General features: G+C 34.7%; 1 protein-coding gene across 7 annotated transcripts in view; it reads right to left on the bottom strand.

Moving 5' to 3' along the window:
- Nucleotides 1-23404, bottom strand: part of LOC126827483 (uncharacterized) — a 96130-nt gene that overhangs the window by 10405 nt on the left and 62321 nt on the right. For 6 of the 7 annotated variants that reach the window (XM_050556866.2, XM_050556864.2, XM_056102234.1 and 3 more), the window contains 2 exons: nucleotides 11578-11641; nucleotides 4965-5073 (listed from right to left, as the gene is read on the bottom strand). In XM_050556866.2, coding sequence (XP_050412823.1) covers nucleotides 4965-5073; nucleotides 11578-11641 — 173 coding nt within the window. Of the gene's footprint in view, nucleotides 1-4964; nucleotides 5074-11577; nucleotides 11642-15749; nucleotides 15856-23404 lie in introns of those variants that run through there. The other variant, XM_050556868.2, reaches the window with a different exon arrangement.

Below are 23404 nucleotides of genomic sequence, written 5' to 3'. Positions count from 1 at the left end.
ATTTACTGCATAACTTTCCTTCACGATTTAAGGATTAAATGGGTAATCGAAATTATGCTGTTTAACGTACTGACTTAAGTAATGATGATCGAGGCTAGGCGGAAATTTCAATCGCTTAGTTCTCGGTTCATAGTGGATCATTTTGAATGAAATTTTCAGCAAACTGCCTTTACATTATCTAGTTTTTAACTATTATAGTGAGAACTGTCAACTCTTTATCGAATCTCCCATAATGTATCTTTAAATATTAATTTTTCATATAGATAATATCAAGTGCCAAGAATCATAAAAAGTTATATATGATTTATCGAACCGAGTGTTGTTATATCTCAATAGATCATAACAATTCCATAGTTTTATCAGGTAAAGCTACTCTAGTTAAGAAGATGTACAGTTGTCCGTGATTTCGTACCTCTCTAAATCTTGTTGTTAAAAAGATAAGAGAAAAACTCATTTAGATAAACGACAGGTGGGGATGCCATTATTGCAATCTATGAAAATTTCTTGCCATTGATTTGGCACGCGTGTTTTATTGTTTTCTACTCTTCTGGTGTGTTATGTTCTTACAATAACTTTTTTTAATGGCGAATTTTTAATCTAGAATTAAAAACATTGCCCGCGTTTACGTATTGGAGTTAATATTGTGGCTTCCCTGTAGCAGCAACCATTAGTCAATCATCGCAGTGGAATGCCAGTTTTTTATTAAACTTCTCGTGATACCGTAAGTCGCTTGTCTGAAAGTTTAAAACAGAAGTCATTGTGAAGAAAACTGTTTATGTGCGGAAGCGGAAGCGGAAATAAAGTCCCATTGATACTAAGGAAAATATAGTTTCAAAGCTGCATATATTCGTAATTAATACTATCTTTTCATGCATGCACCTTAATCAAAGATAGGTTGCCAGGCAACGAAACATACGCCCACAGCAGCTAAATCGTCCGGGAAGTCAACAAGAGTTGTCGCATACTTTTACTTTTTTCGGTAATGAAACATTTATAATACACTAAAATCTGATTAAGAGTAACAACTCATTAAGTAATTATCAGTAAATCATTAACATTTGTTTGGTTTTTATAAAGTTCTGTCCCATTTAATATCATTTAATACGAAACATTTAATATCATGGATATAGCTGTTCAAGTTATCAAAATTCATTGAAAATCAATATACTCGTAAGTTTCTAGACCTTAAACACTGTGTATCGGAAATTATCGGAAATCGTTGAAAATCAATAGGATTCTTTGTCTCATGACATCAAACACTGTGTATAAATTTAAAGTCAACCGGATATTAACTTTAGCCTCTAGAGCATCCACAAGATTTTTCAAAGTTATCAAGGGTCATAACTCTGGCAGTAATTATCTTAAATCGCTGAAAATCAATAGGCTTCTTCGTCTCATGACCTTATATAATGTGTATAAATTTAAAGTCAATCGGATATTACAGACGGACGGACAGACAGACAGACAGACAGGCCGACAGATGAACCAATTTTAATAGTCCCCTGCTTTCTTTGAAAGGCGGGGGTCATTAAAATAAAAAGAATATATGATGAAACTGACTTCAAACCTACGCCCTTCAGGCATGATATTAATGCCTTTTCAGAAAAGTTTAAAGATGATTTGCTTGTTTTACAAAGGCATCAAAGCAGAGATGCTTAGATTATTTTGGTTACTTAAGAAGATACAGGTATGACAAAAATGGAGTATCACGTTATTGCGTGTATATGTTTATCACATGTTAAGTTACTTAACACCTTATTTGATACCTATGATGCTTTTGATTCTTTCGATAAGATCAAAATGGCGTCAACACCATCAAAGTTAAGATTGGAACAAATAATAATAATAATACGGCTACGGTCATGGGTGTGTTTGATAAAATCCAATGATCGAATTCTGGACAAAACCTCACTTAAACGCGTGCCAACGACTTTTCAGGGTACACCCCTCAAGTATTAAACAAATTTTTTTTCGAAACTTCTATATCAAAAGCAGAGCTCAGTTAGCTGGATATCAAATGTTCTGTATGATCTTAATATGCTCATACAGTCACTGGCTCGGAATTAATTCCACGCAATGTGTAGTTTTGCAGACAGTCGCCATATTGGAATTTTAAACGTAAGATACAGTCTGATAAAATTAATATATCAGATTTATTTACAATGTACTTTACTGCCACTCCGTGTGTTTTAGTTATAAGTAAAATATGATATACTGTCCGGGGGTGACCTTCTATTAGGTTCCCCAACACGACAACGTCTGTACGTTGGAGATGAATGAGGTGTATATGGTCCATTCCTTGGCGGGTTTATTTACTCTTAAATAAAATTCTCGCTACACCATTCTATTATATAAGTTTACGAACTCTATACCATAGTTTTACTTAGTTATGGAAACAAAAACCAAACATAAACAAACCCTTTGGCTTATCTTGATAATAATTACCCAGTGCAACAATAAGGACATTGGTAATTTCCAGGTGTTAAAGATGAACATCGTATAAAAAACAGTAATCGTAATTTGATTTCAAGAATGGGGATCCTAAAGATGTATATCTATTTCACATTGAGGCGTGTTTCTTAAAGGTACCTGTTTCAGAAGAACGAGAAAGATCAAGAACAGAAATTATCAACTGAATGTCTGGCAGATTATACGAAGGTGTACTTGATTCGCGGCTGTTTTCATGAGTTGGAGCAGGTCATATCTCTATCAATCTTTCTTCAAGACGTTTCATCGTTTTTAATCTGATGGACCACGAAGAATTATTCGACAAGCCTGTTGAATTCGCGCCAGATATAAAACAAACCAACGGACTTGATACATCTGGATATTCCTTTATCTTAAACAGTTCGCTTTAATCAGACATTCTATCAACGTTGATGTTTTTCGCCAACTGTTTTTAATGCTTTAAACCATTGACCAAATAGATAACTTATGTGAGAATAATATTATAGAAAGATAACCTATGATTGCAATATCGTTTTCAATACAGCATAATGTTCGATTTCCTTTTTGAGCGACAATGCTTTGACAGTTATTCGCAGATGACAACTATATTGATTTGCAAATACTCTGACACGCTGGCTAAAATAACATTATAGATTCCTATTTAAATTCAATGTACTAATATAAAAATACAAAAATAATATATCATGTCGGTTTGCAGAGACTCGTTGGTGAATATACTTGGTTTTCATCTTTAACATCATCTATCGATTTCAACAAGTAATTTAAATTTACTGTATAAACGCGCTTTATTCGTATGTGTGTGTTTTTTTTTTATTCAGTTCTATCAATGTTGATAAATCTTCGAACTCAAACAAATATCTTATAACGCTTTCCGTTTTCGATTATCCCAGTCTTTTAATTGATACGTTAGAGCATGCGCATTTTATGAGGACTATGGATATGTAGGGATATATAACCGATATATTTGAATTTTGTGCTTAATTACCCTTTCGTGTAGAAATAATTTTATTTCATTTTCTATTCCTCAACATCTTCAGTATCTTATAAAGTATATCAATTAATGCTACTGTTCAAAATTGAACATTCGTCTAGTATTACAAGAACGGTTAGAGCCGATAGCTTGATGAACCCCGTCTCAATAGTTGAGCAAAGGAGACATCTATACGTCTACGTTGATTTCTATAATATTCAAAGTGATATGGACATGATGCCAATTATCCTTCCACGGTTCCTGCTAATTGGCATCGTTGTCTTTCAGAGGGAAAACCTGTTCGATTCTCGAGGAACACTTTCAATAAATTAGTATTCACTAGTTAGTTTTATTTGAGATCTGGTCTTCGTTAAGCACGTGTGTTGGAAGGTCATATTATTTTTGTCTATAAAATGTACTGGAAATGAATTAAAGTTTCGTGTATTTTGTACACGGTGAACAGTCCATAGGCTGATTACACTATTTTGCCTGATTACACTATTTTGCCTATACCGTTTTTTTAGTAGGACTTCGAATTTTGTCTAATGGTTTGGATTGTTCGTACTTGGTTTTATTTTTTTTTTCATAGAAGAAACATCGATAATTTTACAAAAGTGTACCCTTTAGTAATCTTTTTAAAAATGTTTACGGAAACAGGATACTGTATTTTCGAGAAGCTCTGTATTATGATGTTGATATATATTCATGACCTCCATTCTATCGAAAATGGAAGACAAATCGTACTAAATGAATTGATATCTTTGTACAAATTGACTAAACCATCAGAAATGGTTGAGTATTTGTTGCTATGGTTAATTTCAAGATATTGATAAACTATAATAAATTTGTTAGCGTGGTTAGTTTGTTCCTTAACTCCAATGAACGATAAACGCTCAATTACCGCAGTCTTCAATCACCGTTGATAGGCCAACGCTGCATAACCGTTTGCCTCTTGATTTTCAAAGGAACTTATTTCGATACATCTCAATTTGATCAGCCGCTGTGCGTCGCAGATTTCAGGCAAATTAAATTTGCATTGATTATATGTTGAATCTGTCAAAGTTCTCAACTGTGGGATTATTTTTGAAATGTGTTTTATCTCGGAATATGCAGAAAGAGAAACCAAATGTACGGAATGACTCAAATGAATGTCAGTCAGGGATTTTTAGTCAAGCTACCATGACTCTATTTAGGCAAAACTCAGGATTTCTGAAATCTCCTAGGCATATGTTCCGTGTGTGCCAAAGAGAGAGTGTTCATTTTATATGATGGAAGACAGGCAACTGTATTCTACATTCTCCAAACGCGTAGGTATCCTTTAAGAGACAAACATTTTGAGTTGACTTGCACCACTCAATTAGCCCAACAAAAAACTCTAAATTAGGTTTATAGACTAAGAATTAACAGATGCACATTGGGTTGGGAGTCTTGAAGCTGATCTAGGTAATAAACTAGATCAATGGACGTTTTCAGCTCTCATAATTTGAATATTGGTTAAAACTTGTCAAATATAAAATAAACTTACATTACTCGACACTTGTCACCCAACCGGTTGGGATTTGGTTGAAACGTGTCCACACTACATTGTAAACATTCATATCCCTCATTGTCGGCACATTCATTCATATAATGCCCTGAAAATACAAACAATTATAAACAGTTGAAAAGTTGTTTTTTTATACACACTATATCAAATTATTTGGATATTCTCGACACACAAAAAAATAAACAAATTGTTATATCTAGGTAATCCTGTAACATAACATAAACGAAACGTGATAATATAAAATGACTTATATAAATATTCATATTACAAAATATAAACACATTGTTATGACATAAAATAATAGATACCCATAAACTAAATTACAAACTAATTGTTATATAAACCATTTACACATAAAAAAAATTAAATAAATTACGGATTTTCGATGAAAGTACACCATCCCCCTTATCTCAAGCCAATGGGTAGCAGACGTATGTATGGGTGTGGAGAAGCGAATTGTCCGTTCTTTGAGATATGTACATGGACGAGAATCGACCTTATTGAGACCAATGAATGTGTTTGAAGTAGACAGATTAAATGACTAGTTAAATAAAATCCGTTTATGTGTACCATTCTCCCGGGTACATATTCGTTTGGCGTAATGTTGAAATACGGTAAAAGCACACTGGCAGGATGGCTTTCATTCTGGCAGTGGGAGAGTGGAATTCTTGTAAGTAAGTCACTATAATAAGTTGGTATGTTCTGGTGTTATTCTATCGTGTTGATGGCTGATAACAGCTGGAATTAAGTAGGATATTTGATAAGGATCGGGTATATCATCATAGTTTTAGTACTGAGAATTAAACGTAGTGGTTCTGAGAGAGCATCGTCGACTAGAATCTGGATTTGTGAAACGACAACTCTGATTAAAGACGTAACAAGTTTACCCTCTTTCGAACATCTGACTACACTTCCTTCTCACTACCTATACTAAAAGTTAACCATCGTGGAGGATATCGTCGAATGTACGCTGAGTTTGTCGACAGTGCACCATGCATTCTCTCTCCAGTGGGCGTCACCACTTCTCACTACTGACACGGACAAATTTAAGGGCCGCTTCCAGATAACCTCACTAAAATTTAAAGACACTGAAGACAATATTACTTTTCGAAAATGTTCGATCTTTATAAGTAGGAAAGAATAACAAAACATCATCGATCTTAACAGAGACACTGCTAATTTGTTATCGTAAATCGTTGGAGATCAAAAGACTTCTTCACATAAACAATGTGTATTGATTTCAAACCAATGCGAATAAAAATTTAGTCACGAGAGCGTCCGTAATATTTTAAAAAGAGATCATAGGCAATATTTCAGTAGTAATTATGGGCTTCTTTATCTGGTATATGTATAAATTTAAAGTCAATCGGATGATTACTTTAGCCCCAAGACGTCTAGAGCGTTCACAACCATGCCGAGGGACAATGGACGGGCGGGTCGGCGGGCGGACAGGGGTGACATTATACGATTATATTTCAGTGTGGGAGTATTACAAGGGTGCCCATATATCACATTAAATAAATCAAAATACCGCACAAGGTTAAAAACTAGGCAACCTACATTCTGCCTACGGGGTAAAAAAAGGGTTGCGTATAACGTTTCTATGAAACTGTATTTTCATATTTAATGTCGTTTTAAATTTCTAGTTCAAGACCGAACTAAAGCAGATAAAAAGGAAATATAAACCCCTTGAGAGTGTGGATTTCTCATAATAAAGGAGGCATAAAGTAATATGCTACTGCAATTGCATTATGAAATGTTTTAGAAAAGCCCCGTAGGACTCTATGCTTTGATAATATCTGTCAGTAAATTGGTGTAAGTTCACTTCAGTACTAGGCTTGGCATCAACATGACATGACACCATTGATCGATTTCTTGGTCGAAGTTTACGTTACATTACATTAGTACAATGACACAATGAATGTTTAAAAGAGCGAATAGTTTTAAAATGATAAACCTCGGATTTAGAGTGTTATCTTCTACGGTATTTTACATTTCGTGAACTTATGACCAATTTTGTGAGTTCATTTATTTGTAAAAATCACTCAAACTTTCAAAAATTGCAAGCCAGGCGTCGCCTGTAGAGTATCTGAAGGCATCCTTTTTATTGTTCGCTGGGATTTTAGATCTCTCAACGCATGGTAGTTTCCATATCAATATTATTAAGAACAGTAAAAATAGCCTCATGCAGAGCAACTAGAGAGATGAGTCCGTCAAATCAAAGTCATGCCTTAATAGCCTTCTCAAATCGCGAAAGTTAGTCATCCATAACACAATTACAAAATACCAAGAAACATTAAACCATAAGCTCAGGAAGACCGCTTTGCTTATTCTTCATACACAGCCTGACAGTCAATCAATTCGTTTCTTTACGGAGATTGCCTCTAAATAATTTCTATGGCGTCTTGCAAGACTGAACAGATCTTTAAAAGCTAACACTGATGTCTGTCCCTTGTCAGTTACGGAACCATCTTTAAATCGACTAAATGCTGGATCACATTCCTCGTTTCCAAAGAAAATATTCAATAAATACCATATTATTTAACATTGGCGATCACTATTTTTACATGTAGCTTGCACTTGTCAAATAATGAAGCCATGTAACTAAGCTGGAAACAACGAAAACGCAAACTAGACGAGAACTGTATGGCCACAAAATCTTTAAAAGAAACGTATAAATACGTCTAACCTTTATTCTGCCTGTTCCTGGAGACTAATATTTATTGAATTAAATCGAAACAGATTTTGAAAATAAGACATATATATTTGCCGATGATACAATTAGTAATATTATGAAATGCTAGTTCCATGGACTTGAGTTCGTTTTATAATTTCCTGATACACATCGTCATTTAAAAATAACAGGGATCTCTCTGGCTTATACTACCCTTTTTTAGATTGAATTAAATTAAGAGATTCTTATACTTTTTAGCACTTGTGTACCTTTTTTGTATATCTTAATATATGCAAAAACGGCGACAGCGAAATTCTTATGGTAATGCCTGTGACCTCGGTGATCTTTAGGTTACATTACTGTAGCGGTTTCAAGAGATTCTTTACTCATTTCAGCACTCATGAAACTTTTTGTGTATCTTATTTTATGCAAAGAAGCACAAGGGCGAATTTCTTACGATAATGCGCGAGCTCGTTGCTTTGTAGAGAGGTACATTAATGTAGCGATTTCATAGATAAAACGCAACAATAATGAGTAAAATGTTATGTTAAATCCAAATTCATGTATATTCGTAACAGCAGTGTATATATATTTTTTTGACCGTAGTGTGAAAATCTTAATTATTCAAAATTAGATATTTTGACGTACGAGAATAAATTGTTCGTGGGGAAATTGCTTTTGTGAAGTTGAGATTTATTATCTTTCTATGACCTATGCATATTATGTATGGATGGATGGTTTTGCTTGAAAGAGATAACGATCTCTTCTGAATCCAAGGCTATTAATTTTAATGTTATGTGCAGTGTGTCTGAGACTTTAATGCTGAAGGTATTAATATGGACTTCTTTAAGGAAACGATAGGTTTTCTGCCAATCGCTAGTGGGTGTCTATCAGTAAGGGATCGGTGTTGGAATCAATCTATGTAACATATGGGTGCGGTGACTTTGACATAATGCAGTGGCTGACATATACATGCATGTACACAGTAAAAATTTTCGTTATGCATATGCTTCTAGAAGGGATATCTGATGTTCTCGGCGACGAAGAGGCTTCGATTCTGCAATGATATGGTGATTGTTGATAGGCTTTGCCCGCAACGTTAAAGGCGTTTTTAGGAAGATATAGCATTTTATAATGCGAATACCAAACATAATAGTTCAAATCACAAATTAACATACATTATGCAAGAACTAAATCTGCCTATTGCAGGTCTTTCTTTACGCCCGAAATGTTATCTAAATTATTAATTAGACATTAATCAACTTATCCAGACCATAATCAACTCTCGATGGCATCGTTTGCCTGCGATGTTTATTGGATTAGGTTCCGATTTGCTGTTCTACTTCCATCCATAATTTAATCATGGAATGGATAATCGAGACTATGTTTTTTATCCTACCGACTTTAGTAATGATGATCGATGCTAGGCCAAAAATTCAATCGCTAAAATCTCTGTTCATAGTGGATCAATTTGAATGAAATTTTCAGCAAATTCCCTTTATAGTATCTAGTTTTTAACTATTATAGTGAGAACTGCCAGCTCTTTATTTAATCTCCCATAATGTATCTTTAAATCTGAATTTGCAATAAATGCGTATTTAAAACACCCCAAAGTCACGGAATCGATTCCTTCAGATACCCCATTAAACTATAATTGAAAAGACAAATTATCTACGACTTCAAATCTGTCCAAAAATGACATTAATCATAAACATTCTACATGATGCAGTGACTATTAAGATAGCATATACTTAGATTAATTTCTTTCCACCATTAATAGGCTACATTTCATATTATGGCGTTACATGGACATTTACATGGTAACGTATTAATAAAATTCTTAACAGGATGCAGGAAAAGGGTTCGAGCATTGAACATTTCCATAAAATCAATCCTCGGGCAGCACTTAGTGAAAATAACAAAAATAAATCTTTCTTCGATATTTCCTGTCGATCGTATATTTGTGTCTATGAAACGATTTTAATCCTTCTTTCAGGAGGCTTCGACCCTCGATGCATTAGTTTGTCCGGTATTGAAGCTATCGATCGCCAGGTTACGTCGTAACGCGGGTTGTAGGCTGAAGTATGGATGTTCTGATCAATGCGATATCTTCATTAAGGTTCAAGTAGCTTAATCAACATGGCTAGGCTAGACAAGTCGATACAGCCATCTTTATGTTCCTTTCCTCTCCATTACTCTCTATAATTGAGGCTCTCAAAAGAAGGGAGAAATCGAGTGGTCGAATGGGAAGCAACTCTCGTGATTAACTCGAGCTTAAAAGCAGCTTATCCATTACAAGGAGTTTTACCGACAGACCTTCTTGATCACCGAGATCTTTACTACCCCAAACCGGGCTCCAGACCAACAAAGAAGACAACTTTAGAAAAGAAGGCTTATGTGTAATTAAGAAGATCAAAGATTAGTTGATAGATTCCTCGTTTAATTCAGTTGTTCGTTACCTCTCTTGTTTATTGGAAACATCTTATCATTAATTTTTAACCCATCTTGATATCTGTCTTTCAAGAATTTTTATTTTATTTTGAACTGAGGGGAGATTGGATAACGTCGCGTCCACCTTTTGAACAATAGACCTTTGAGAACACGTCGTGTCGTGTCTGTTTGATGAAGGATGAGAAGCAGAATCTGAGAATCAGATATTTATGTTACGTTCTCACGCGCTGGGTGTATGGTATACGGCTACACACAACTAATTAATACATCACATACTCTCATTCAAACACTAGGAGACAGACATATTTAATCCGTGCATGTTGATATGTTGTATATCATAAATCTTCACGTAGGCCGCACAAGACAACTTCAGAATGCATCACCGTGCACATCCGATTGAAATATGAACAACAAATCATCTGCGTGCGTCACACACTTGTGTATTAGCTTGGCAGTGCCGTTTAGAACTTAACCCCAATTGCAATTACTTTTATCCCATCACTTTTCAGGACTAATTCGATTTCATTCTATGTATAAGTTTGTAATCAAGATTTAGCACTCATCTAGACATTATTTTTAAATCACGTGACGGCTTCGATCATGTCACCACACGTCCGTTGCTGCTGGATAAGAGATATCTAATATACCCCACGCGTCAACCTTCTGTACACGACTAAATGTATATTTGGTTTACGTATGCGTTTTAGATCAAAGCTGAAAAATTTCAAGTAGCTTTAACGTCCATCATTGTTGTGAAATGTTTGTATTTCAATCACAGCGCATTGTTGCATTGCCAGTTTGTGCAATTTCATAGTTAACAGTATGGGTTCTGGTAAACCCGTTTAAGATAACAATACTTCGTGTCAAACGCTTGAGATACCTCCCAACAATATCCCGCTAAATTTTACCTCATTAACACGACCTAATATCCTAGTGTACTAAACATAATGATAGGTGTGTGAAATGTCAGCATAGAAGACGTGGTATGAACTGATCATTAAAGGGTAAGCACGGTCCGAGATGACCCATGATTTTGTACGATGGACAAGATCCCACAGGGGCTCCAAAACCCAATATTTATATCGGTGGGGTGGGAGCGGTTTCTCTCATCGGCACCGATAAATTTTGAGATGTGTGCAAAATGCTAGAGTGGATTTTTAGTATATCTAAACCACGGTATATGTTTTATACCTAGTTAGCATTATGTTTATAGCCTTGAAAACCGCATTAAAACGTGTTTTGTCCATTTGGAAGGGGTGCAAAACCTCAAGGGGACGCAGTAACTTAAAGCCATGACGCACAGCTCGCCACAGCGTCCCCTCCACTTAGCCACTTGTAAACACGATCTATCTAATGAACAAAACCGGTTACAAAATATACCTTGTACTACAGTACAACAGAAAGTGTTAAGCCATATATAATTGACGAGTGTTATCATGTGTTCTAGAAAAAGAAAGTAGAACTTACCAGGTGGGCAGGTTTTTCTGTTCTTGTCGCATTTTGACGGAGATCTGGAACTGATCGACATTATCTGGAATTAAAAAGAAAACAAAAATTATGGTTAACTAACCGAATTGTATATTCTCTCTCCGTATCTTTAGATGTATTTATACTTTTGGAATTGATAAAAGGACACACGTGGTTCCCATGTCGACATTCAGAGACAAAGAAACGGTTTGTGTATTTGAACCTATAGGGGCATCTGGTTCCATTTACGTCATATCGTATAGCGATACTGTCACACCCAATATGGCGGGATCTGTGATATCATTGTCGTTTTATATAATATTTTGAATTGGAAATTGATATAAAGCTAACACAATTTTTCCACGTGTCCCCAACGGTGCATTTAATACTCATGTGAGGTATATGTTCAATATACTGTCAAAACCAATGAACTCAAACGGTACAAAATACACCGACAAAGACACATTTAATCATACTTGGTCAATTTCCTCAACATCGCATTCTTACGGCAGGGGTTGTTTATACTATACCGAATCATATATTATTATATTAAGTAATAAACTGGTTGTAAACGAAAATCGTAGACGAAGCCACATTAGCATATCCGCATAACGATTTAATTTATTGGAGTACTATTGTAAAATCATCTTGTATATGAGACAACCATGTGCACCTGTACTTCCAATTTTAGTCCTAATTACAAACACACCATTCCCCAATACTAATTTAATGATTTCAGTTAATTGTAGCAATATTAATGCCAATAATTTGAGTAAGATGTAAAGTAATTTTAATACTGATTTCTGGGAACCATATGCAGATCTTAAGGCAATAAAAGAGGCAACAATTAACTTTACTAAATATTAAATTGATCTATTTGAGCATAGGTGGTGGTTAAATCCAATCAAATCGTCTTGAGTAATGACTAGTTTTTACTTTTGTTAAATGTATGATAATTAAAAAGTACTTTATAACCCCTACCAGAAAAACCATATGTTTCCATTTGAAATATGGAATATTGAAAAAAAAACCCAATGGAAACCACACTCTACGCACATTTTCTTCTTTTATAAATAATCTATATAATCTACATACATAAATTAGTGAGGCATTTCAACTCCCAGCACAAATTACCTTTGAGTTAGTAATCTACTTTAAATACATGCAAATGAATTATTGATTTAGATACATAAGTATATAATTAATATAGTCAGGTTTATAAAAAAAGACCAGGTGAGAGTTTATATTATCACAAAATGATAAAGAATGTGAAATCGACATCCAAAAGTTTTGTGTACTTGTTGTGTATTTCAAAACTAAGTTTAAAAACGTACCCCAGAAAGTGAATAAATCGGAATTTATCATTAGGTATTAAATTAAAATGCAGCAAAATTGTGTATTCGAAAACAAAATTAAATTTCACTAAAATCTCAGTAATAACAACCTAGAAACTTCGAGGGTGTTATTGGTCCTCAGACTCAAATGCATTCTTGTACTACTTAAGTGACTATTAATTAAAACCTAAGTTTTTTTTCTTTTGGATCTTTGTAACAGGAAAAATGAAGTGTTTATACAACCTTTGGTATGTGTCTCTTAATTCTTAAGGAACACATAGATAGCGTTTGGAGGCGCATACTTCTTTGTTATTTTATGGCGATATTATAGCTGAAAATAAACATTCGCTTTACCAAAACATTGAAATTTTCGATTTTTAATGCAATACATCAACAACTGTTCATGCTATTAAAAAGGGGTAAACGTTTTCGCCAAATGTAAACTGTTATTAAAACCAAACAGATTCAACAGCCTCCTAAAATTATACTTGTTTTATAGTGGAGTTAATGGTTCGAGGACTTTTATTATGGTCTCGTTTTAAAAAGAAACTGGCAAAATATATAACAAAACCGTCTTAAAGATACATCAAATAGTTTTTGGGGATATCTGTCAATCCTGTTACACGTCTAAACAATATTATTCAAAGCAGAAACACGGGTGATATAATGGCAGAATGGCGGTATATTATGTTCTAACAACTGGGAAGGTGATCAAGTTTCCGCCATTTCGTTAAAATCGTACGGTGAATGAATGAATGGTACAAGATACTAAGTAGGTTTTACGTGGTTTACAGTTTGCCAACATTCAAGGTGCTCTAATTTTTTTATAGATTACGATGCGGGTTGAGAAATAAAATTAATTGAAATGTGTAATCCAGGTGCAGGAAGAGGTTATTAGTTTTAGTATTACCAATTACGATATTTAAAATATCAACAACTCCATAAAAACATTAAGGGTTTGTGTGGCCTGATTACGCCGTGAAATATAATATGCATATTAGCTATTGGTGTCCATTTTGTGTCCAATTCCTAACATTGTGCATGGATAATAATTAATATCCAGGTTATCCGATCAAATCGTCCACCTTTGAAAAAATCATCATATTAATGTAGGAATTATCTAGTTGTTTTGCGTAGACGTTTTACACTATTTACTTTCAATGTAAATTATATCCATACATTGCTTTTTCTAATAATATAGCATATTCTATTTTTTAAATTTGTTCCGGTCTCAGTTTACATTGCACTAGGTTATTTTATTACCAAATAACTGTTCTATTTAAGATAGACCCGGGATTTTCCGATTAATTGAGGTTTAATTTCCTTTGATTCGGCCATTACGAAGTGGGTCACGTTCCCATTAGATATAATTTGGTTGAACCTGTTATTGATATACATCTTTCTTTCCATTTTCCTAATTATTTATAAATAACAAGAATTGAAAGCAGACGATTCATTAGCGATGATAGATGAACACGGGCAGCCATTTTCTTGGTCACACGGCGTAACGTTATGCTTATACTGTAGACGTTGGCCTTTAAAAACGTTGGTAGTGCCAAGAAGACTTATAAAAATAACGCTACAGCATGTTTCGTAATAAGAGAAGAGTGAACAGAGAAAATCTAAACTAAACTAACAGAAATAGCACAATAGAATAAGCGAGATTGGAGATTATCTACGTTGTTTATATTAAGTTTTTATTGTCAATGGAATTTATCTCGACGGTAACATTTTCACTAATAAAACTTGTTAAATGGTTATACCACGAAGCCTTGGGTAAACGAAAATATAATTTAGCTACTTTCATTCTTAGCTTACCAAAAATTAAAACCTACAATGTAAAAATGGTGCTATTCATTTCAGAAAATACCACGCCAAACCCACGCACTCTTTCCACAAACACAACCATATACTGAATTCAATTTTAATACATTGACAACTGCGATGCGAGGGGAGAAATTCCCCCAGACAATGTGATTTTAAGCTAAATTCCAACTGCCAAGAAATATATGACGTGTGGTATCAATTTGCACACGAAACCTCAAACACAACGACAAATAGTACTTTCATAAAACCATTGCAATAACCCAGTGTAAAACCACCCTCTGTAAACAACAAGTAAAGTAATATAAACTTATGATCAACCGGTTAATAAAAGTTTATCTCGTTTATACATACATCCTTATCTATTTCAAGAGCATTATTCATCACGGAAATAAACCCAATTTCTTTCTTTAAGTGCAAGTCGATGAAGAAGGTTAAATTATTTTTCTAATCAAACAAAAGCTGCCAATTTTCCTTCCCTTGAATCAACTCTAGACAAACTTATGATGACAACAGACAAAACAATTCTCATATTTTTCTTTAAAAAAAGAAAATTCAATGAAATTGGTCGATCGCAAAAAGGTTAGTCGTCTACTAATATTTTTGTAGAATTTTATTATTTGTTTATGTTAATTATTACGCTCAACATAGATATAATATGTTAAATATTTAATAAGGAAACAAAATATTGTCAGCTTCGAGCATTCTCTGCCTAAACACCTAGTGACTGACCACTGCCAACATCATATTCGATATAGAGTATGTTGCATCTCTTTATCAACCCACTAGACATTACTGTGCGTTTTCTTTGAAAAATCGCATGTTATCTAAAAGCGCCCCCACCCCACACGGAGTTCTTTCCCATATAATGTGACACAAAGGAATCGTGTTATCCGGTTGAGATTTACCGTTATAAATATTAGTGTATCGACGTATGTATTAGTCTGTGTATATACTATTAACTACATATGTATCGTGGGATATAGATATAAACAAGTATTGAATATTACCCACCATCGTGACATACAAACAACTATCTACTCATCTGGGTCTAATCTACACACTCGCTTCTTTACTAGCAAAGGAAAACAACTATGCTAGAGCAAGGTATACAGTCTTTGAATGACCGGAATGCTCTGTAACCCACCGGCTTATATCTCTTAGATAGGTAATTACCAACAGCTCTCTGGTGTTGAAAATATAAACAGTTAGGGTATCACGTGACAAAATCAAGATGGCCAAATATTCTTAGCAGGCGATGATTGGAGTTCTGAGACTGTCAGTGCTGTTTTGATTAATACAAGCTCAAATCAGTGTCGGGGCCACAGGTGGCTGATAAATCGAGCTTTAATCTGGTTTTAATATATATGTTGAACGCCTAATAATCTGAAAATCGGGTATAAAGCCTTTGCGTGAGGTATACAATCTTATACTATGCAGTTTTTCACAATCGCTAAAAATTCCAGCTGTGCATTGCATGTCATCCTGCACTTTCAACATTTGGTTTTTGTCATGAAACAATTTACACCGCGCATAGCGTGTCATCTAATATTTTGTTGAAAATAATTTACTGGATATGAAACTGTTGCAGAATGTCAAATCAATACGAATTACTAAATGCGAAAACATGTTAGAGCGGCCAATAAAAAAACCGTCCAGATGGAAAAAATTATCCCGAAGCACAATCAAATATTTTCAACTGCCAATCATTTTAAGAACAAAAAAACCCCCAAAAAACACTTGAACTTTGAACGGTTATCGGTGTTAAAAGTATTCACCGTAATCTCCAATAGATAATGCAGAAAAAAATACTGCAAAACACAACACAAAAAGACACAAGTGTATATGACACTAAAGCCAAATGTCAAAGTAATTTAAACTGACATGATGTCATAACATAACATAATTTCTGGCCAGGGACTACTGTCATTCTGAATGTCGCCATTGTTATGCAATTTAGGTAAATGAATAATATTTAGATAATATCGCCAATGTGGACTTCGATGATGTTATGAGATAAAATAAGTTCCAAATCCAAATAATCTCTTCGGTAATTTCTTAAATTTCTTAAATGGAATGCGAAATGCTTACTAGACTTTCATTATTTGTATTTTACAAAATATCCAATATTTGTGATGAAGACCATCATTGTTTTAAAAAATTGTGTCCGATATTTCTTCATCTAACTAGTGAAATTAGTTTTATGAATTTTATAGGTGCGGTTTCTTTATTTGTTGTTTTCCTACCCAACTATTTAATATTGTGTATTTAGCTGTTATAGAAAAATCACGATATTTTGCATTTCATATTGAGCACGTAGATGAGCAGGTGAAGTTTACGATCTGATTCTAACCCAAGCGGTGCTAATTGGTGAGAAATAGCTGCCTTGATTGCATTGAGTCAAGGGTGACAACTCTATTCTTAGATTGATAAAGAACCCGCGGGAAATCAATATTCCCAATCAGTGTGTTTTTCACAGGTATGCCTTAGAATGGTTGATTTGTCGTTGTTTGGAAAGTGTCAAAATAATTGTTGTTTGCTATAACGAAGGAAGACTCTTTGTGGAAGGAAAACAAGACGATGAGTCAAACAAGTAATCATTGTTTGTAGTGGGAGGGGCTGGACATTTTGATACATTTGAAGGCATGTCTTTGGGTGGATGTGCGATTTCCATTCTTTCTAGAAGCGGACGGTAAATAACGTCATTTCTAATACATGGGTTTGTTACTATTTCACACGCGTCATCATTTCATTGTGAAAGCGGGAGTTAAATAAAGTTATTTCAGACACAAGGGATTTTTGCTGTTGTAGATGTACCTGCTTCATCACTTCATTGCGGAAGCGGACGTTAAATAAAGCTATTTCTCATGCTTCGTGGACTAACAACGAGTAGCAGTTTCCCAAGCTTACAAATTTTGACGGATAGCGGCGCTAGACCATAATAAATATCATACTTTTGGTGCATTAGATCGTCTACTTAATATCTGTAAAGAAATAATCATATTGTACCTATAAATAATTTGAAATAATTTTATACCACGTACAATTTGTTAAATGTATAAATAAGCAGATATTCCCAGATAGGGAATTTTACGCAAAAGAAAAAAAAATATTCAGAAATATCGTTCTCAAGCGATAATGGCATAATGAAGTTAAGTCCGAAATATTTATAACTTTAACTTTTAAGTGAATTAGTTTTCATCTAACTTACAAAGGTTAGCTAAATGATATTACCCCGAATTATTTCGTCAATGGTATTAAATTCTATTAGACTTGGTAGAATAACAAATACAAAAGTTGAACTATTCCCGTCTTGCGGTTAAATAATAAAACGTCATGTACTTGGATTCTTTGCAATTAGCTATATATTCTGGTGGGTGTTGTGCACGGGACATTTGTATTAATAATCTTTCTAAAGGACCGGAGACTAGGACGTGTTACATGTTTGCACATGTGACATAGTTATCAGTTATCATTTTTCGTTGTTCTTTTGTGCAATACAAATATCCGATTTGACCTTTTTTATATAAAAAATACTGACAATCCGTGAAAAAAAATTATCCTTAAAAGTAAATTTATGTATTGCCCCAAAAAAGCCTATCGTCTTCGGTTGTCAAGTATGGGCATTACTGATCAGGATTCTTCTATATATATATATATATATATTAAGAAAGAAATGATTCCGAAGCCCTCAGTAACATGCAAAACATATTTAATCAGTGAAACACGCTTCAATATCTAAAAACATCTCATCAAATTAGAGATTAATGTATCCATACATATGATAAGCTTGTTGAACACGATAACATAACTTAAACACAACACGCTTCAGTTGATCTTGTAAACATTAGAACAAATTATTACAAACAATATCCAATATATGGCGAGGAGAATGGATGCGTTAACACACGTTATGGAAGCCCTACAATAACACCATATTCTAATGTAAAAGTGTGTTGGTAAATATGACGGCTTGTTATACTCACGTAAGCCATTATGTCCAATCCATTTTCTTATTGGAATTCCACACGTTCAACCAGTGACTCGCGCTACGTTCTTATTTAGCCAATTAGAAATGCATTATAGAGAACGGCCGCGTCTTGTGAAAGACAGCATAAAATCAATGAACGACAATGGCACGAGCATGTGTAATAGATATAGCGAATTGTAATACCAGGAAACTAGAATCTATATTAATATATATTTATCTTGTTAGTATGGAGTAGACAAGGGACTAAGGCGGATGTGTATGAGATAATAAATTGTACACTCTTTTTGATGATTGTTTGTATTCATACATACAAAAGCAAGATGACTCGGTCATCAATATCCCACACCACTACACAAACACTAAGTCAATTTTGTTTCAGTTAAAACACAAACACTATTAATTTTAAAATTAGATAACGGTACAGCTACTATAATAGATTGGTGTGTGTACACAGTTTCGTAAATATATCTTGAGTGGTTTCTTAGATATACTTTGGAAACAAAACCAGGATAGACAGATCAACGAATGACGATATTAGTCTTTAAGTCATTTTCCAGCATAAATCTCCGAAATCACATATAACCTTAAACTATATAAACATTCAATATATTAGTCAAGGTACAAAATCGAGGACGAATTCAGAAAAAAAATCATATAACAACAAGGCGCATCAGAACGAACCTCATAATGGAAAGTGGTACCAGGTGTTCATGAAATAGTAACCATACCCTGCATTGCTCACGATAATCAAACATATTGCGAATTTCATTCGATAGATCATGTAATTTGTGGCCGAGACCTCATAATCGGCTCATATTACGGAGGTCAAGCAAAATACAATCATGTATACCCACATTGACGTAGATGATACATGCACCATCTACCTCAGTACATAACACTGGAACCGATGTATATAAATAACCCCGATATGATAAAGCACAGAACCCCCAACAAGGATTTCACAAATATTAAAGCTAAATTCTATCCTGTAATATTTAAGTCTCTAGGCCGAGCTTATCAATCCAAATGATTGGTGGTGCATCATGACTCAGCACTGTGTGTTGCCATGTTCACGAGTATAAGAGCTAAGGTCCCTGTGAAGATAACATATATAATATAAACATGTTTTATTAAGCAATTTTAAACAGTTAAATTCAATTTTCTTATGGCTTGTGTGTATTGTCACAATTATTAAACCCCTAAGGGTAAATGCCAGATGGAAAATTGTGCCCAATGTTCCATAAATCATAATCGACCCTTTTCTAGAATGTATAACCTCGAACTAAAGGCTTTCTTTTTTGCGATTCCACTTTTGATTGCCATCAGTTTGCTCGGATGTTCTTTAATATTCAATTTCAGCCAAGTTTACAAGTAGTTTCATTTATAAAAGTGTTAATTGTGAGCGTTCTTACGTACACGTTCTCTGCATTTTAATGTCAGAAGCATTTTTAAATATAAAAAGTGATACCATGTGATATGTGGTATATTTTACGATTTGTACGAGTTTTATTTACATCGTCATCCAAACTACAATTATTGCCGACATATTTATTATCGTGTTTAGGTCATTAATATCTAACGGGCATTAACGCGCCATCTACAAAAAAATATTTTGTGGGTACATCGTGCCTGGAGGTTGAGAAACATTCCCAGACAAGATTCTAATTCCACCCACTTTTTAAAATTCTTTCAAATGTCATAGCAATCAATACATGCTATACAGGCACGTATTACACAACATAAAAACTATCAGTGCAGCCCGATTAGGTGTAGTGAGTAATAGTTGTCGTATACGAGGCATGTGATGTTCACTCATTCTACAACGAGCGACACTATGTGCTATGGAGACCGTATGATCTGTCATGAATGCAACTGTACGTTGATCCCACGCCTACAAATAAAATCGTTGACCCCCACCCCGAGATTAAGAAATCTACCAGTAAGGTAAGCACATTTATGAAAATATATACAGGTTAGTCCAAAAATAACCGCGATGGTATTCAGTAACTGTTAATGATAACCCCCATCTCCCTTGCAAATGGCGCGGTGTTCTTACTATTCATAGAACACCTGATACCACTTCTCATCTGCGGAATTCACACAGCAAACAAATTTGTGTGATGCTCTGCATTCACAGTTAACAACATAGACATGGACCCGGTTACAGATTTGTGCATTAGCCTTTTGTAAGAATCGATCATATGTCGCAAGATCAAATGCTATTACTTTTCACCTTTACACATTCCACAGACTTCTATCATTTGACACCAAAAACATGTCATAACAATGTCTGTACTGAACTAAAGATGTGTTTAATATCATACATAACTAAATATGCTATTGTGGTTTTGGGTTTCATGAAAAAAGTATCTATGGCCTTTGGCAAATGACATTAATCATATATTGCAATATTCTGTGATATGTGCATTTATTTTCAAAATGTCTGCCGAATGGCTTTTAGTCAGGAAATATATAAAAGGTCTATGCACAATCTATCTGGAACACATATGCCCTGGAGTAATAAATGTAGCCTTCAATATATTTTTAGCCAATGGAACTCCAAAGTTATTTGTTGAATGTCTGCATGATGACTCCCAACCCAATTCAAATCAACTCGACGGTAAACTGTCGGGCCCGTAGCCATGGGGTGGCTATGGGGTGGCTAAGCCCCCCCCCCCCAATATTTCGCTGACAATAATGATTTTTTTAGGAGTGTTCAAATTGGTCGTTGGCCCGTAGGATCGCTGCCCTTTTATACCCAAGTTACGGGTTTAAAAGAGGCCCTGGTTTATTTGTTCGCCTACAAGGCCGGTTCAAATGTTTACATTTGCCTACACCCGAGGTAGGGTGCCTACGGGCGCCTAAAATGTAGGTGCCTATTGTGCAGCCTATACTGTCATTCTGTGAATAGAATAATAGAATACCTATAAGTACCTTAGGCACTTCAATTTGAGGCCCAGGAATGCACTCAGATGCGAGGAGAGAGCACCAAATTTTCAGAATTTTCGCGGGGAGGATTCCCCCCCCCCCCGACCCTGGCCACATCCTCAGCTCCTCCAAAAAAATTCCATAGCCCCACCAAATTTTACAAGCTGGCTTCGAGCCAGTTAACTGTCACGTGGTAAAATATGCATCCAGCTAATTGGTTATATTGGATGACTCTAGAAGCTGTGTCGTTAAGAGTGGCAAATCGACAAACAACAATTGTTCATAGTCGCGGAAGTTCAATATGTCAACTTTCACGATACCAGCCGTAAGCAGTCGTTGGGTTGAGCGGTGTTGTAAGGGCGCGCATGTCGACAATTATGACCAGTTGCGGCGAATTATTCCAGATTTGATATTAGTATTACATAGGTTACTGTTTAAACACTCCATTTGTAATCAAAATATAGACTTTCATGGATACGTGTTATTGGGTTCACCAGTAAAAAGGTCATAGGTATAAATTATAAATATATATATATATCATTACAGTGACCTATTCCACGTCACAGATTCTTTAAGCTTCTATTCAACTTTTTATCACTAAATGGACATTGTGCCATCTTTAATACTATATTGAGAAACAAATTAGTTTGGTGGTTAGGGTGAGTTTTATTCACTCCTCATCCTTGAGTAAGCCTAAGTCTCTAACTCAATATCATCCAAAGTCTTTGACATTGAAAACACCAATTATTTGGCAATTTAAATCAACATTGATATTGTAACAAGGATCTCGAAGAACCAGCCTAGAAAAATTCCACAAGTCATGTCAAACAGTGACGCCTTATTCTTATCTGGAGAGCATGCGGAATAAAATACTATCGGTGTAGACTGGAATAACCAGGCGCTAGAGTTTGCCAATCGGTTGAGAGTTCTGGCGTATTTCGCCAAACATAACTGCTTTGAAATTAGAGTAAAAACGGAAACGATTGAATGTAAATCAGTTTATATACATTCATATTACATTATTATATGCGTTGCGACCCATTTGTGCCAATTTCTAGGTCACAAATATTAGCGATTTAGCTCCTTTAAAAGGAACCAGGTCTTCAAAACCTTGAGAGTAGTCCAAAATATTTATAAAATTAGATTATATGGGGATTAGTGGAGATGTGTTACCTAAAACTTATTTGAATTTAATATGTATCTGATATATTTAATTTGGCCGATAATGGTGCCATGTCTATTTTCTATATATTTGAAGTATTTCAAATATTTCATACAATATCGTTGATCATTGCCCAAATCTATTTTTCCACAATCGCTTGAAGAAGTTCAGTATAATAACATGAGACTTACGAATATGTTGTTATTGTACATACGTTTGGCATCAAGAAGGTGTGATGTGGTTTAAAAGCTCACTGAATTCAAAACTACCAGATATCCGCTAGAGCAACATATGAGTAACAATTTTTTTTAGATTATATACATGTAATATTTAGCCAGATATCGACCAACATGCAACCCACAGGTTAAAATAAAGCTTTGATCTAGTACCACCCAATGTTGTCTATATTACGCTATGTTTAGTTAACATGTATTGTATCTAACATGTTGATTCCCTATAGAGAGATCAAGATGGATGAACTATATTTTATCGAGTGTAGGAGTGAAGCTGAACCATACCAACAGCAGCTAACAACACGACATCGCCTTAAGTGAAGATCTAGTCTTTCTGTGTGGGTGCCCAGATCCT

Source organism: Patella vulgata, chromosome 7 (assembly GCF_932274485.2).
Source record: "Patella vulgata chromosome 7, xgPatVulg1.2, whole genome shotgun sequence".
Lineage (NCBI taxonomy): Eukaryota > Metazoa > Mollusca > Gastropoda > Patellidae > Patella > Patella vulgata.
The sequence above is the reverse complement of the archived record's forward strand: the minus strand, read 5'-3'. Positions and strand labels throughout refer to the sequence as shown.